The following is an 18,606-nucleotide window of genomic DNA, read 5'->3' on the forward strand; positions in this document are numbered from 1 at the left end:
TTAGAGATATATCATCCAGTGACAGGTATATTCATTGCTATTTATTGGTATATACAGTATATTTGTATTATAAGGGAATATATGCTACAGCAGTTAGTATATTGTATGGAATGTAATGGAAGCATATTTAAAAAAAAAAACAAAAACATGCCGTTATAGTTGCTTATGTGAACAACATGGAGAAGAAGTAAGGCCATTTACTTTTTTGGACCTTAGGTAAATTTATTGCAATGAAAACATAACAGATGCAATATGTAACAGAATGCAAAATTACTCATTCCCAACAGAGCCAAAAACATCTAACATTGCATTATCAAGTGTTCATATTGAATAAAGGAACTGTGTCTATACTTTAGGATTAAAGATAATGTTGTACTAATGATTTAACACACACACACACATATATATATATATATATATATATATATAGCTGTCTAGGGCAATATTATTTGATACTAAAATGCAATTTATTGTATGAAACAAAGTTAAAGCAGAACAGAAGAGGCAGTGTGGTTGAAGCTTGGCCGCCATGCATTTAGCCTAATCATTTGTATTAGCACATGTTGACACAAAGGCAGAGTACATAAAATACATTGCCTCAAGGAACTAACAGGCTAGGGTGTATCGAGTATATCTGCAGATTTTGACTATTAGATTTTATCAAGGACAGATTTGTCAAATTAAAATTTTCTTAGGCGTGTCTTCGCAGTACTCCTCTCAGCCACTTGTATAAGTGTGATACTTTTGTGTATACTCCATATTTGCCTTCTTGTGCACAGCCTTCTCCCCAGCTGACTATTCCAGTAACAAAGAAGGTGTCTTTGAAAGGGGTGACATGTGGACCTCCACTGTCTCCCTGACAGGCATCTTTGACTTCTTTGTCATAACCAGCGCAGAACATATTTTCTGTGATTGCGAACTTGCTGGATTCTTTACAAAGTTGTCTTTTAATGTATGGGATGTTGAGCATCTGAAGCTTTGTGGCTTGAACCCCACGTTCATGAATACGTCCAAAACCGCTTACCATAGCCATTGGTTCATTCATCAACACTTGTTCAGCAAAGTCCGGATCAGGAATGCATGCAGGAATAATGTAGTCAGTGAAGTTGATGGCTTCTTTTAGCTTTATCACTGCTATATCATAATCGTAGGTTAACCTAACAAACTTTGGATGTGAAATATATTTGTCCACTTTATGTGTAGATTCAGTTCCTTCAATCTTATTCAGATTTAGCTCTCCTGTAGAATTAGATAAGTATATCCTTCAGTTAAGGTTCTGAGACATGAGGCAGTCAACTTTTGATAAATCCATGCTAATTCAAAAATACAGAAGGTCATGGGGCCCTGCCCCTTTGCTGTGGACTAGGGCTATTCCTACAAGTGGGTTCACCTGTCCTTTCTGCCCCATCTTTGTGTCTCATCTTGATCAAGGAAATTGTAACATCATGGGACAAATGTCACATAACCAGCACATGTTTGGAAGATTGGCACTGCTCCCCATGTACTTTTCTATGAAATGGACATTTGTTATGAGGATGGTGTAGGCATGGATCCTATTTGGATTACAGGTATATAGCCAGGAGCCTTACTGTTGCTAGTAATGATAGACAGGCAACCAATGTGACAAGCAAATATGATGCAGTCTCCATTAAAGAGTATTCCCTGGGTCTAATGTTACCCCATTCTTATTATTTCCCCCACTGGTATACTAGTTTATCAACATTTTTCACATGCATTCAGTTTATGATTTCTGTGTAACCATGGAGCTAGGAGGTAGGTCAAGGGACTAAAACCTCAAGTGTTTTATGGAAAACCCTCAGTCTGGGATGTCAGAAATACTAGAGAGTACATCAGGTATTTAGGAAAGCATACATTGAATTTATGGCATGCCTAAACTTGAGTATTATCTAGTCTTAATGTACATAAAAATCCATTCCATGGGTGCACTGCTCTGTTGTAGTGAATTAGGGTCTATCCATATATATGATTCCTTTTATGTTCTTTTAAAATATGAAGTACAGACACTTACCAACAACTACTTTGAAATACCGGGTCTGATTCATGCAGTGAGCTGCAGTAAGAATGAATTGTGGACTTAATACGGTTCCTCCACAAAATGCTTCATTTTCTTCATTTAGTAAAACAGCCTATACAGCCGTAGAAAAAAAAGGATGAATGAAAAATAACCTTACAACTATTCCATAATATTTGTTTTACATTTATTTTAGGCAGTATTTCTAAGACGGGTCCTCAAGGGTTACTAATGATCATCACACCTAGGAACTGTTTACCTTGAAAGCTAAGAGTCACAGCTTCTTGATCGCCCTGGTGAGGGGCAGTGGTTTATGACCCATCTTATTCCCTGACAGGTTCTGCACATTCTTTGCCTATTTCTCTGAATACTTGGACTGGTTGTGTCCACCTGGAGCTCTGCCTTCCATAAGGAGCAGGAAAAGAGGCAACACCATGGCAACATGGTGGTTTCCTAGGTCTGCTAATTATCCAAGCTTTATGGATACTCCAATATGATCACTAGTGTCATGAGGACTAGAAAACCACTCTTAAGAAAAATAATAATTTACCTCACTTGAGACACACTTTCATTTACTTATAGTTATACCTCTAAAATGGTTGCTCAGATTTACCTGCCAGGGACATTCACCAAGTTTACAGTCTCTTCCACCCACAATCCGACCATCTCCTTCTTCATCAAAAATACCCATTTCACTATCGGTGTCAATGGGTGTCACAGGATTCACATGAGTTTTATTTATATTTTCTTCAGTGGAATTGTTTAGTGACCTCTTATATCTTCCTAATGTTCTTTTTCCACAGGGATATTTATCTATTAGAGGACATCAAATTGAAATTTATGAAACTGTAAGTGGAATATATACGTGTTTATATAATTTAAACCAAGAAAGTTCATTCTTACCAGTTGGAATGCAGGACTTCTCATCATCCCCTAGAACGTATCCGTTAGTACAGGAGCAGACCACATTTCTGTCAACCACTTTACAGAACTGATCGCAATCACCATTGTTTAAGCTGCATAGTTTTAGTATAACTAGGAGAAATAAAAAACAGAGTAGCTGAGTGTGACTGTCATATCAAGCTATTGTATGTCAAAATGGGCAAACAGATCGTGTGGACTTATTTTCCTAAACCAAACCCTTGCTTGTCGTATAAGCTGTATTTTATGGCACAATATGTATATCCCCTTTCTTTCCTTTAAACATTAGCCATCAAAACCTAATTTACCATTTATTATTGTGGCATTATTAGATCATATTGAGGAGATGTAGGGATGGGAGAACATGGACAAGGAAATACAATAGCTTCAGGTGGATGTGCATGCTTATAACTGGACATAGCCACTTCCACCATTGCTTCTAAAAAGTACTTGAATCATTTTCAGTTTTCAAAACGTCTGTAGTGCAATTACCTTTGGGGTTCAGATTAAAATGTTAGCACCAACAGAAAGGTACAATTTGGGTACAAAGTGGAATGCAACACACATCAACTTAAAGTAGTTTACCTGTTTCACAGTTTTTGCCTTCATATCCAGGATTACAAAAGCAGGTGTATTCACCAATGCCGTCTTTACACGAGCCACCATACATACAAGGAGTTGAACTGCACTGATCTCCATCTACAAAACACCAAGCCTTAGTTACGCTAGTAGTCTGAAAACACTGGTCAACATACTAGGGCAGCATGTGCAAGCCGGGGACAGCTAAGGTAGAGTATCAGGATTTGATGCCTGCTTTCCCTCTATACAGGCCATTATGGAAGCTGCCAATGCCCATGCTGTCGGTTAGAGAAAGCAGGCGACTGGAGGTGATTAGCAGTATGGTAAGAAATGCACCTTGTTTTACTTAATTGCATAAAACAATAATTGTGCAAGCCTTACGTTTCATGCAAGTAAGGTTATATCGCTTAGAGGGTCTTTAAACAAAGGATATGCAAACCCTCAATAAACCTTGTTGTTGGGTGGCTTAGATCATACAAGGATGTTTAGCCTAAGCCACTGAGTACATCACTGGTTATAATCATACAAAAAATGCTTACCAAAGTACACACTCCAATATTCTTTCTGTGAAAGAGAATAAGCATATTAGAAGCAAAATAAAACTTAGAGCCTTACTTTTTGGATGCCACCATTAGTTTGGGAGCATACAATATAGCATGCAAAATAACTTTTTCTTAATTCCACATGTGAATTTTTTATTGAAACCCAAAATGTAGTCTTTTATTATAGCATTGTGTTGGCTTATTATTTTTTACTTAAAAACTTAACTGGTAATGTGGCCTTCAGATCCTGCTCTGATCTGAAGGCCACAGATTCTTTGGCCTCTGTGGCCAAATAATCTGTGGCCAGGGTAGAAATGCAAGGGTGGGTGTATGGTTTGCAGGGGGGGGGGGCAAGCAAAGCAGCATAAGGGTTGGTTAGAGCCAAACACCATTGCCATCTGTACCAAGATCAGCGTACTTGTATTTGGCTATTAGTGACACAAATACTGTTACAAAGTCAAAGGGAGTCACAGTTCAGACTGAAGTGATCTATATCCCACTTCTTGCTTACTCTCAAAATGTTGGATCAGTTGCTGTTCAGCTAGGTTTTTTTTTTTTTTTGAAAAAACTTTTAAGAAGACAACAAAATCAACGGGAGTCACAGTCCAGATTGAATTGATCTGTATTCCACTAATTTCTTACTCTCAAAATATTAGGTCAGGTGCTGTCAAGGTAGGTTGTGGGGTTTTTTTTCAAGTTTATTGGTAAGTTTGACACCTGTGGTATGGCAATCCTATCATGACAGTCTGTTTTTTGAGTTGCCCAGTAGAGTTTAAATGACTTCTGGGTCAAATCACCTTCTTTATCAACTTGACTGCCAGCTCAGCTGAACTTTCTGCAAATTGGCGTGTTCAGTTGACCTGAACTGTGGGTTCAGTTTGACAGTAAAGTTCACGTTAGTGACAAGTTGGCCAGTTTTCAGCTAACTCAGTTTAGGTGGCCTAAGTAAATTGGTTCCATTGCCATTCCATTAATACAGCCCAAACCACATAGTTATTACCGTGGCCTCGTCATTCTCAAAATATTCCCGCGCCTCTTCATAGGAGCAGACTTCTTCAACACATTCTCTTTCCAGGTTTCCTTTCTTGAATTCTTCAAATGGTGAATTTGCACGTTTAAATCTCGATAACACATTATGAGCCTTTTCATGCTTCAGAAAGACTGTAAATTGAAACAGTATTAAGTAGCTATTATCAATGTCTCTTTCTGCACGTGAAAACAAACATTTCCTGTCCAACTTACATCGGAATGTGTGATGAGACAACCAACAAATTAATGGAGTGTGGAAAAAATATTGTGCTTTTCTGACAACTTCTGTATTCAGAAAAAAACAATTGGTAAGCATAAATTGAATAGAACAGATGCCTGTTTATTATTTATTATTATATATTTTTTATTTTTTAATGTGTCAATATAGAGGTTTTAATATGTAGAATTATTTGTCAAAAACAAATGGACATGCCAGCAATACAGCGCTACGGAATTTGGTGGCGCTATATAAAACAATAAATAATAATAACCAAAAGAGAAATCCAGATGGGTCCCAGCAAGACTTATTTATGAAAACGGCCTCTAGGGGCGGATTAAATGTCACTTGCGCATGTTCCATAGACCTACAGCTGCTGCTTTTTAGGAGAAAGGCGGCAACTGCTATTAAGTTAAGTTAACAGCCTGTTTAAGTTAAACACTGATGGTTTTCCAAAAAGACCATTACTGGCACAAATGCTATATGCTTCACCCCCCTTGGGGGGGGCCTAACCAAGCATCATGCTCCCCTGACTTTGTTGTTGCTGCTGCTTATTGCCAACCACTACCAATGTCCTGAAATTGGCCTTCCTGATTGGCTAAAATCTCAGACCTTTCCAATTGGAAGCTGGTTAGAAGTGAGGCACTATGTATTTATTTTAGGTTAGAAAAGGGTGGAGGTCCACACTTCCCAAATGTGGTTATTGCCCCAATGCACCATATACACAATAGAGTAGGTCATATGTTAACTAAATAATATCCCTCCCTCCCGCTGTGCATGGCTTGTGGGATGTAAAGTAGGTGTCTGCAGAAGGGGTTACTGTATTTCTGGCGCCTCTAGAATTGAGAAGTTAAAAGTGTAGAAGATGAACTAGAGTTCTATAGTAGCAGCAACTCAGCTGATAAGTATGGATATGAGCTAGGAAACACAGAGCCATAATTAGGCTGGGTTAGAGGTTTTGCCCCCAATCTGATGTCACAACTAATTCTAGAAGCAGAAGTGTGATAGGGTATTTGCTGCTGGGCAGCTCATTTACGCCCCTCACTTGGTGGCACCTGGGGTAGCCGTCCTCTTGCCCCGTGGAGTTAAGAGCTGAGTTGCACCCTAACTGGGTACAGTAGACAGCAATCATTGAAAAATGTACTGCCAGCTTAAGTTCCTCTCAAAGCCAAATCTACTTCATAGAAACATAGAATCTGACGGCACTTAAGAACCATTCAGCATTTTTAGTCTGACCATTTTTTCTGTAATTTGCCCTTGGTCTGGTCTCGTGGTCAGGATAGCTTTATAGCTATCCCATCGCATGCTAATATACATAGATTAATGTCCAGAAACCAAGAAACATTTTTTTTATTTAGTTTGTTTAAAAGCGGAAAGTTTGATTTACAAATAGCACTGGAACTGACAGAAGCATCGAACATATTATTTCTAATTACTTGTTTCTGCTTTAAGTCCTACACATATAGTTAAAGGTGTTCTAAAATACTAATGTAATGCAGAATAAATACTATTATGTACTAACTTCTGTAGCAGGATCTTACAGAAAAGATTATTTTGGTAAATGTAACACAAAGTTATTCCTCAACCATCCTTATCACAGGCATTATTAGTGCTGTTCTATATTAACACAATAGCATTAAAAGATTCAAATAACCAAAACAAAATCCATAATAAACTTAATGGAAATGTATTACTTTATCACACGTTATAATTAACCCCTTCAGCCACGTCAGCGTCACAGACCTTTTTTCTGCATCAGTAGATTAACATCCCAGAACTAAAACCATAAAGTTAAATACCTTTTGCCTACAATGCTGTTACCATGTATTCACAAAACAAAAATAGATTTTGATTAGAATTGACAGCTTTTGACATTTTAATCTGTATCATACCCTGTTGAATTGCAAAACACTGTCACAACAACCCTAAATGTACACATTGTGTATGGCATAGAATCACTGAAACACCCCTTCTGCTATACCTAATCCTTTGCTAAAGCCCAACTCTGATACAGACACAAAGAGTAACCACGATTCCGAAAATCCAAAGCAAGTACAATACAAGAGTTTTACATTTCTTACCATTTCCATCTTGTTGAAGGAGGGCGACAGGTAAGATAGTAAGAAGAATGAACAAGATCTGGTCAGCCATAGTACTGTCTTATTAAATGCAAAGTGATCGTTCCCTCCTAGGAAGCCAAGCTAGGGACAAAAAGAGTCAATAGTTCATGCACCAGCTTGCCAGGAAAATTAAGGAAATTCCTGCCCTGAAAACAAAATGCAAGAGAGGAACCTGCACAATTCCGTTGTTGTAGACACATATAATCAGAAGTAAAACTAAACAGCCTCTTCGTAAAGGAAAGAGATTGCATTACAAAAAAATGGCTGTTTAGGACTGGATTCTGTCCATGAAACCTATTTGTTTGTATTACTCAACATGTTCCTGTGACTTTAGATGTGTTGTATTTGCTCAGTTTACATGCTGAGAGGGCAAAGAACGGGTTGTTGACTGACAACTGCAATGGCTAATATTACAGCTTTAAAAGTACATGCCTCTGTAATTTCTAGCTTTAATAGCACCCGCATGTGAAAATATGTTTCCAAACAATTTGCACACTGCGGGCAATAATATTTATATATATTTGTGCTTGGGAGCTGAATGTAGCTACATAATTGATAGCCAGTCCTACCATATATGAGATAGTAGGGGGCACCACTGCCAGCTTCTCTTCTATGTTAACAAGCAAGCGCATGGAGGAGGTGGGCAATGGAGACATCCTTTGCCTTGGGCACTAGAAACCCTGGGGACAGTCACTACAAACTCAGAGGAGAGTACAAAAGATTAACCCAAAGACAAGTCTGCTAAATATGGGTTGACCTCCCTTGAGGGCAGATCAGATATACCTGATCAGTCACTGTTTTGCAGCTGTAAAAATGTTAATTGCGAGAGGATGGAAACTACTAAAAATTAAAGAGAAAAAATAGGAGAATACGCTTTGCTGGCAATGTGTGATATCAATTAAATCCAGGGTTAAATTTATTGTCACACTCACAGTATTTGTTAATTTATTGCCTATGACTATTGTGAAACTTGAAAGGCGTTTGTTGGTCCCCTCTTTCCCCGTATTATGTGCTACAAAGTTGTAACCACTTTTTGGTCTTTTCTTTGTGGGCATGGTGCAGGTTTTCTTTTTAGCGGAAACACTGTAGTGCACATGTTCCTCTCTGATCCACAGGGTGTGTTTGTTATCACCGTTGATTGAAATTACATTTTGTAAGCTGTGCATATTTAGCCTATCATTGATATGTTTAACCCTTGGGCCAGTCAAGATTAAAAAAAAATAAAAAAATGACTAACCATTGGTGCAAGAAGTCATGGTGGTGGCATACGTGGTTCTAGACAAAATACACACTACGGCATCATTGTCTTTTTGTTAGAAAATAGTGTCTGTGTTCATTGTACCTAGAGGTGGTCCTGCTAGAAATCTATGATTTCTGCTCCTGGGAAAGCAGGGCTTCATCAGGAGATTCTGGATCCTTCTGCCTGGGGCTAGCCAGAAGGTGAAAAGCTTCATGTAGCGTACACTGGGAAGTTTTCAATAGGGGCACCTACCAGACACACAAATAGACCTTTCAAATAAGTCTACATTTGGGTAGAAAAGAGTTCTGGAATTTGCGAGACCAACAAGCTGGGGGGGGGGGCAGACATACAAACACACGCACACCAACATACTTCCACATAGGCACTCACACTAAACACTTCTATATATCCACTCACACACTTCCACTCACAGTCCTCCACACATCAGTCCGCTACTTTTGCCTCTCCTGCTGGTTGCCGTGGGCAGCAAATGAGTGCATGGTGGGTTGCCATTACCAGATCTGGCAAAGTCTAGATGTGGTTGAATACCTTTTTGACTCTTGCAAGGGCCTCTTTTAGTGCTTGGTTTCAGATGGCCTGCAGAGGGCTTGGATGTTTCAGGAAAGCTTTTCGATTCTTTCATGGGAGTAGACTTCAGTCCTGATTTGTGTGTGTTTATGTGTTGATGTGGAAGAGCCTGTACTGGTGTGTGTGTTTGGGTGTTGGTGTGGCAGAGCCTGTCCTGATGTGTGTGTGTGTTTTTGTGTGCCAGTGTGGCAGAGCCTGTCCTGGTGTGTGGGTGTCGGTGTGGCAGAGCCTGTCCTGGTGTGTGTGTCTGGGTGTCAGTGTGGCAGAGCCCTGTCCTGGTATGTGTGTGTGTGTCTGGGTGTCGGTGTGCAGAGCCTGTTCTGGTGTGTGTGTCTGGGTGTCGGTATGGCAAAGCTTGTCTTGGTGTGTGTGTTTGGGTCTTAGTGTGGCAGAGCTCGTCCTGGTGTGTGTATCTGGGTGTCGGTGTGGCAGAGCTCGTCCTGGTGTGTGTATCTGGGTGTCGGTGTGGCAGAGCCTGTCCTGGGGTGTGTTTCGGTCTTGGTGTGGCAGAGGAAAAGTAAAGGTTTTGTATTATTTAATATATTGTAATCTGCATATATTAATATATATTATATTATATTAAGGATTAATGGCACTAAATTGTGGCTTCAGGTGTCCCGTGTTAGATGACTTTCTTTATTTTAGTGTAGTGATGTACTCCCAATCCCATGACATAAGATTTTATCCTATACTATCTGCCTAGCACCGATTTCATCTTTATCCAGTACACATGGATTCTGAGAAGTTTAGATTCTGTCTATTTTAATCCTCAGCCCAAAAGATTCTAAGAAGTATTTATTTTTTTATCTCATGGAGAAAATGTTAGAAATAATGTATATATCATACAATCACTTCATAAACACATACCAAATAAACTGCATATATAGTTTGAAGAAAATATGCTTAAAAAATATTCTATCCGAACACAGTATTTCAGTATTTTTTTTTCTGGGTACATAAAATTACTGAAACAACTTGTGATTTGTATTTAGAAACACCCCCGAGTACAGGAATACCCCATATACATGGGTAGGGCATGTCTTTTTGGCATTGCCGTTTCAAAACTGGAACATGCGCATTTCAGAATATGGAATTTTGACAGATCAGTTTCTTGGGTCCAGGTCTAATCTGAGATACGTAGACGTCCCCTATTTCATTTTAACCCCCTAAAACTATGTATTTCCTTAAACTAGACAGCTCAAGGAATCTAGTTAGGGACAGATTGGTCTGCCCCATGCAGCTGATTCCACACTGGCGCCTTCCAAATTTAGTCTAACAAAAAAGAAAACATTTTTCACATCCACTGTGCGATCCACGAGTGGACATGTGAAAAAACTAAGAAGGTTTTGATTTGTGTTCAGTAACACCCCCCGAGTACAGCGATACCCCACATGCATAGATAAGTCATGTTTCTCAGACATTGTGGAATCATAACTGGAACGTGTGCATTTAAATTTTTAAACTTTAAAAAAAATATTTTTTTTATCAGATTACTTGTAAGTGACAAGTTTAGCCACTGACATTGATCAGGGAGACTGATCAATAATCAGTGACTTAAAATGTCACTGACAAGTAATGAGGTAATTATGTATTTTTTTATTAATATTTTTTTTTCATAATTACCCTAGATGACCCCTCTCTCTCTTTGTAGGGAGTTCTGCAGCAGTTACTAAACTCACAACATTTGACCTGGAAGCACCCTGCACTTTCAGGTCAGTGCTGTTATTTTTTAATTATTTTATTTAATTTTTTTTAACTCTTTCAATGCTGATGCTCCATTGAAGCACAACATTGATTGATATTTTGTCCCCACAAGCTTGTGGGGACTAATATTAACCCCTGCAATGCTGCGATGGGGTCATAAACAGTCACAACATTGAAGGGGTTAACACTCCACAACTGCTATTAATTGAGCAATCGGGAAGCAAGGGTACACCGACGATTGCAGGGAGGGGTCACTTTGATCACTCCTGTTGTGGGGGCTCTTTTTTTCTGTTGCTCTATTTCTTTTAAAAACCTAAACAGTTTTATCATTTCTTTTAGGCACAACCAGCTGATAATTTTGCTTTCCCAATCCACATACCGACCATTGAGCAGTCTGGATTTTGTTACTGATCTTTCTAAAAATGTAGCAGCAAGGTGTTAACAAGTAATTGTACTGAAAACAGGCCTCTTTCTATACTGCACTCTCAAAATGTACTTAATCTGTTGACCGTTGTAGTGGTATTAACAAGGAGAAAGCAAAGCTAAAATGTTGCATTTAAGAAAACTAAATACACATACCTTTCCTTTTGTGTGCGATGCATTAATGAACTGTTACACTATTCCAATTGACATTAGCTTGGGCATAATAAGTCAGCAAACTCTAAACATACACGATTTCTGCTATAGTAAAAAATCACGTTTCCAAATATTTTGGATACCTTATTTTTACCGTCAATGACTGTGTTGCCAAACTTTGTAATGTTAAGGGATGCTTACATATCAAACCAGAAATAGAGCATTTCACTTACTTATGCAAAAAAACAAAAAATACTTCTGCTAATAAAATATCCCATTTATTCAGATGTATATCTGTTAGCGTGGACATCTAGCACAGGCATAGCAAGGGTGTTTCATGTGAATTTCCTTTATTTCCTATAATCTTCAAGAGTTAGCTGTATTGGAATAGTGCTGTCAGCATTAATAGACAATTGTAATAAGCTGATTGGAATGGCCATCTGTCGCTAGGGGGAACAAATGTCCTGGATTGCCTTGGAAAGTACCGCAGTGGGACTTTATGTATTGTCCCAGAATGAGAATTCTCAGTGAAGGAGGTCTCAGCCAATCAGTAGTGACTTTTCAACTCTCCTGATTTGCTGAGAGTTCAGAAGGCTTTCTGGATAGGTTGAGTCCCTCCTTTGCACTAAGCTGCAACCAGCCCCAGGTATGTGTGTATGTGACTGTGTGTGAATCTGCTCTTGTCTGGTAATAGAGGGGTTAATTATCTGAAACTGCCAATTTGTGTAATGATTGCATGCATATTAGTTGGTGGATCACATTGCAAGGGGGATGGAGCTATATATTTCCAACCCTTTTGACTCCATGGTCTATTTTCAAGGTGAAATTCTCACTGCAAAAGTTAATTATGAGCGAATCACGAGTGGGGGCTCCAGGCTGCATAAAGGATCAATATATATATATATATATATATACCGTATTGGCTCGAATATAGGCCGAACTCCCCCCCCCACTTTAAGTCTTTAAAGTGGGGGTGCGGCCTATATTCGGGGTCTAGCGGCAGCGGGGTTAGGATACAGATCCCCCACTGCGGTGCAGGGGACCTCGGATGTGCTCTCGGATGTGCTCAGACAGCCTCCCCTGCAAGCACTTTCCACGGGGGGGGGTGCCGGCACGGGAGGTTGTCTAAGCGCATTGTGCGGACGCACTAGGGCTGCAACTAACGATTATTTTAATAATCGATTAGTTGGCCGATTATTTTGTCGATTAATCGATTAATCGGATAAAAAAATACATTATTTTAAATTGAAGAAAAATTGCAATAAAAAACGTACAATTTACACTTTTATCTCTTTATTGCAATGGCCTCTCTCTATTCACCTTCTTATTTTACTGACATAATAATAAAAGCTACAAGAACCCAAACACAGTGCTTCTCAAACTAGGTTTTAATACAAAGTTATTAGTAAATATTAATTCATATGTTAACTATTTTTCATATTTAATAAAAACAGAGAAAAAAACCTTGTTTAACCCCTTGATGACAATTGCCGGTCCGGGCACGTCACCGAAAATCGTGACGATTATGACAATTGACGTGCCAGGACCGGCACGTCTTTAAACGGGTGAAAAAATCGATCCGTGATCGATTTTTTCACTCAAACGGTGTTGCTCTAATGCCTCGACATCGAGGCATTGAGCAACACCAAAAAAAACATTCCCGCCCCCCCCGATCGCTCCTAGGAGCAAATAAAAAAACATGTTTGAAAGACTGCACGTCTTTCAAACATGGCCGCGCCCGCCGCCGAAAAACGGGTTTAGGAAGCGATCGCGAGTCGCTTCCTTTGCTTAGCTGGTGTTGCTAAGATGCCTCAGTATCGAGGCATCTTTGCAACACCTGTTTAGCAAAGGAAGCGACTCGCGATCGCTTCCTAAATGCTCAACTTACCTTCCCGGTGCCGGCGTCTTCGAAACACACGCGGTGTTTCAAGATGGCGGCGCCCATCAAGCCGGGGGGCGGAGCCTGCTATCATCATCGGGGGGGGGTGTTGCTGGATGTCATGGACATCCAGTGAATAACACCCCTAGTGGTCAGATCACTCATAAGAGTGATCATGATTTCCTAAATCAAAGGCAATGTTTTCTAAACATTGCCTTTGATCAGTATTGGATCTGCCTCCCTCCTTCACTTGCTTCTAGTGAGGGAGAGAGACAGATCAGTGTGTTTTCTGCTATTTCAGGTATTTTCAATAAAATATATATATATATATATATATATATATATTGATCCAAAGGCTCTTATAAGAGCCACCCATTTAATATTAACCCCTTCATTGCCATTGATCACTGCATAAACAGTGATCTTGAATAGTGGCATAGGGGTTCTTTTTTTTTTTTACATTTTTTTTTAACTTTTTTTTTTAGGTTTTTTTTTATTTTTTTTTTATTAGAGCCATTAACCCTTTCCTTCCCCACTATTTTTGCTGCAATTGTTACCATGCAGCGGTATACGGCTGAGGAGGCATGTTCCAAATGTGGCCCTTTTGGCCCCAAACAATCTGACAAACCCATGCATGTGGGGTATCAATGTACTCAGGAGATGTTGCTGAACACATATCGGGGTGTTGTGTGACAGCAACAGCATACCAGGAGCTGTAATTTCACAACTGAAGTACAAAGTATGTGAAAAAAACAGCAAAAACAATTACTATCACAAACTTTGACAAGGGTTGGTGGTAGGATTAGTGCATGGAAAGGGTTAAACTATCAGCATCTAAAATACCCTGGGGTGTCTAGTTTTCAAAAATATATGGTTTGGTGGGGTAAATTTAATTTGCTGGCTTCAAAGATGCCCCAAATACCACATGGAGACAGAATTACCAGATTCAGAGAAAAATGGTTTTGAATTAGCAAAACGCTACTTGTACTTATTGCCCCATAACGTGTAGAAGAAAGCAAAAAAACATAAAAACATTGGGTATTTCTAAACTCGGGACAAATAGTAGAATCTATTTAGCAGGTTTTTTCAGTAGTTTTTTATGATGAATAAAAGATTTTTCAAATAAAAGTGAGAAAATGTGGTTTTTTTTCAATTTTTCGTCATATTTTATTATTTTTATTATAGGAAATTACATCATATATAAAAATTATGGTGTCTGAAGAAAGCCCTTCTTGTCCTGAAAAAAACAATATATAACTTGTGTGGGTTTAGTAAATGGGTTAAGAGAAAATTACAGCTAAACACAAACACCGCAGAAACGATAAAACAGCCATTGTCACGAAGGGTACAAAAAATAGAATCAGCCTTTGTCATGAAGGGGTTAAATTTTTGTATTTACCAAACTGCCCCCAGTTATGCACATCTGACCCCCAGCTTGCCACTCTGCCCCCATATATGCCTTATACCTCTTATATGCCAGATTCCACTGTGCCCACTGATATGCCACTGTGCCCCTGATATGCCTTATACTCCTTATATGCCAGTGATATGCAACTGAGCCCCCTGATATACCTTTTACCCCCAGATTTGTTTTATGCCCCCCTGATATGCCTAATATCGATGTCTTATACCCCCTATATGCCACTGAGCTCCCTGATATACCTTTTACCCCCAGATATGTTTATGCACCCCTGATATGCCTAATATCCATATGCCTTATACCCCCTATATGCCCTAAAAATTCATAATACCCCGCATACACCACTATAACTCACCCATACACCACTCTGGCTCCTCCCCCTCCCATACACCACTCTGGCTCCTCCCCTCCCATACACCACTCTGGCTCCTCCCCCTCCCAAACACCACTCTGGCTCCTCCCCCCTCTCATACTCCACTCTGCCTCCTCCCCCCTCCCATACACCACTCTGCCTCCTCCCCCTCCCATACTCCACTATGCCTCCTCCCATACACCACTCTGGCTCCTCCCCCTCCCATACTCCACTCTGGCTCCTCCCATACTCCACTCTGCCTCCTCCCATACATCACGTTGGCTCCTCCCCCTCCCATACATCACTTTGCCTCCTCCCCCCTCCCATACTCCACTCTGCCTCCTGTGAACCTCCGTTTCTGTCAAGACACCAGGGAGCCGGGTAGAGAGGCAGAGTGGCGTATGAGAGGGGGAGGAGCCTGAGTGGTGTATTGGAGGGTGGCTCCCATACACCCCTCTGATTCCTCCCCCCTCCCATACACCGCTCTGCCTCTCTACCCGGCTCCGTTACTGAAGGCACTTTCACTGCAGCTTCATAGAAGCCACAGTGTAAGTGAAGGGCAGTAACGGAGTCTGTCTGTGCGATGCAGACCCTCACCGGCTATCAGAGAGGATGATTCTCTGTCAGCCGGTGGGGGTCTGCATCGCACAGACAGACTCCGTTACTCACCTTCACTTACACTGAGGCTTCTATGAAGCTGCAGGGAAAGTGCCTGTCAGTAACGGTGCCTGTCAGTAACGGTGCACCCCCCTGATGAGCGGTACCCTGGACGGACTGCCCGTCCCCCCCAGCTTCCCGTTAGATACTGTGCACACAATTTTGGGACGTGTGCACTCTTTCTAAAAGTTATGTGCGCGAGCACAATCGCACAGCTTAGAGGGAACACTGGTTAGGGGTACAGATACTTTTCTCATCTCTGCATTTGACGTACGGCAGCAATGTGGAATTAATAAGGTTTTGGGCCGGTCTTAGTTTACAAACACGTCTTGCTTGGGCCGCTATTTTGCACAGAGACGACCTGATGAAGATGCATTTAGGTGGTTTGTGAAGCTGCTATTTTTATTCTGTTGACTGATGTGCAAATGGAGCGCTCTGGACTTATATTGGCATTTATAATCCAAAACTCCAAGAAAAACATGGCCTACATCCCGCCAAATCAGTATTGAGTATGAGAAGTAAACAGCAAGCAAGAAAGCTGACAATGTTCTGTCTAAAGTAGGTCGAAGCCAGCAGCAGAGACTTTTCTATAACTGGTTGATATGAACCACAAAACGTGTAGGGCCCATCAGACATGCACTTCTTATCTTATCTTATAGGATATTCTTGTTTCATCTTTCATCTTGAACCTTCGGCTTCTCTCCAACTTCTTGTTAGTCTCTGACAATTTAGAGGAAAAGATATAGACGTCACTTTGAAACTAACTGTGGCCTGCAGTGTTTGTGATTACCAAGGACTACTCTGCTAGCAGTTACTGCCCAGTAATTCTACTAATACATGCTTAAGTCATAGATATCTCACATCTGAAACTAGTCATCAATGTATCAATCATACGTTTGCACTATAATAACCTTATAGTGCAAAAGTATTTTTTAATTTAACGCTATACATTTGATTTAAATAGTGCTTATCAGAAATGGTCACATGACCCTCTTTTGTTGTATTAATTTTTGTTTTATGTTTACAGTTAATAATGAATCAGTAAAGCATTACCAGTAAGAGCAGGAGCCATTCCCAGCACCCAGACACCAGGTAATAGCGCTCCGATAACCATGGTAACTGAGATTTCACCCTGTGGTAGTAGGATGGCAGCAGGAGCGGTGGAGGGGTGCTGTTTTATTCAGCCATAGACAGCCAGAGCAAAATGCACCTGGGATTAAAAACCTACAGACAGGATCATCCCCATGAAACATATCCAAGAGGACCAGAAGGGGCCACAAAGCCAGAAGGGCTATCATGAAAAGCAAGTTTTTATTCTACAAAATTCCATGAAGAGCTACTGCATGAGCTCATATATAAGTACATACATGACATCCATGCACACAAACACCTAGATATTCATGTCCACACACAGACATACATGTACACACAGAGACATACATGCACACACACAGACAGACATACATACAGAATAGGACAACCATGTGCATCCATACAGAGATACCCCCACATATATTCACACACACAGCAGTATACACACTGACAGCTCTTACCTGCAGAGCATCTCTTCCTGTAGCGGCAGGTTAATTGCTGGGGATCCTCCCACAGCTACCCTGATCCTTGCCATTTCCTTACATGCAGAACCATGAAGCCTCCATTTTAACTTCTTCCATTTTGACTGCAGCACCTGACAGCTGAAGGAGCTTCTTACTGGTAGATCCTGTCACATGACAGGAAGTTGGAAACTGACTCTGCCATCTCTGATGCCTCTAATGGAGTCTGTGTCTTGGCAAATACCCCTGCTGGAAGAGGAACCCCATACATCAAGTGAGTCTCCATCTACACCCTCACCTCACCCACCCACCCAAGTACTGGACAGATGCTTCAACTACACTGCAGCAGGTGGGGCCCCAACCGCCAGGGCTCCGGAGCAACTGCCCCATTTGCCCCATTGTTAGGCTCAGTGCAAGGGAGTGTGAATATCTGTATATGAGTACGTGTATGTATATATAAATATATCTATAAATAAATATATATATATATATATATATATACACACACACACTAAATCTTTTACACAGTGTACTTAGCTGTTAGAAAAATTTCTAGTTGTAACTTGATTGCAAAAAGGTTGTCTAACGATCAATTAGCCATTGCAACACAGTAGTGATGGGAGTGATAAATGGCCTCTGTACGCCTATGAAGATATTTCATTACAAATCTGCTGTTTCCAGCTACAATGAACATTTACAACATTAACAGCGTCTGTGCTGTATTTCTGATCCATTTCATGTTATTTTAATGGACAAAATTTGCTTTTCCTTTAAGAACAGGAACATTCCTGTGAACCCAAACTTGCATGATCCGTGTTCTATTGCTCAATACTTATATATTTTATTAAGGGTAAATAGAATAAACAAACACAGGGTGCTAGTTTGAATGTGTTCCTTTAATTTCATTTAATGATCACTATTTGTATTATGAAAGCAGCAAATTACTATTTTTTATTGAATATGATAGAGAAGAAGCAAATGTATTTTTAATTTATTAATATTATGCAGTTTTGTACTTGTATGTGATGTATCTATTTTTTTCTTGCATTGATCCTTAATGTGTGTCTGTGATTGGCTGAGATTCATTTTGTGATCTCGTAGAGGATTCTGCCTTGACAATGTCATAATACACACAGGTACACATATTCTGTACAGTGTGTGCATAAGATGACAGCTTTTTAGTGCACAGCACTAACC

The 18,606-nt window shown here is 40.1% G+C and overlaps 1 protein-coding gene and 1 long non-coding RNA gene across 2 annotated transcripts; one reads left to right on the forward strand and one right to left on the reverse strand.

The window, feature by feature from the left end:
- Positions 1-445: 445 nt before the first annotated feature.
- Positions 446-7,740, reverse strand: F10 (coagulation factor X). Its single transcript, XM_053455225.1, has 8 exons — positions 7,402-7,740; positions 5,075-5,235; positions 4,072-4,096; positions 3,539-3,652; positions 2,936-3,067; positions 2,646-2,845; positions 2,030-2,147; positions 446-1,239 (listed from the first exon to the last, which is right to left on the reverse strand). Exons 1-8 carry the CDS (start codon positions 7,469-7,471, stop codon positions 692-694), a joined length of 1,368 nt encoding a protein of 455 aa, XP_053311200.1. The 5' UTR covers positions 7,472-7,740; the 3' UTR covers positions 446-691.
- A 6,160-nt stretch (positions 7,741-13,900) lies between these two features.
- LOC128473161 (uncharacterized) lies at positions 13,901-14,423 on the forward strand. Its single transcript, XR_008346250.1, has 2 exons — positions 13,901-14,089; positions 14,184-14,423. It is a non-coding gene; the product is annotated as an uncharacterized LOC128473161 (long non-coding RNA).
- The last annotated feature ends 4,183 nt before the right edge of the window (positions 14,424-18,606 follow it).

Source organism: Spea bombifrons, chromosome 2 (genome assembly GCF_027358695.1).
Source record: "Spea bombifrons isolate aSpeBom1 chromosome 2, aSpeBom1.2.pri, whole genome shotgun sequence".
Classification (NCBI taxonomy): Eukaryota; Metazoa; Chordata; class Amphibia; order Anura; family Pelobatidae; genus Spea; species Spea bombifrons.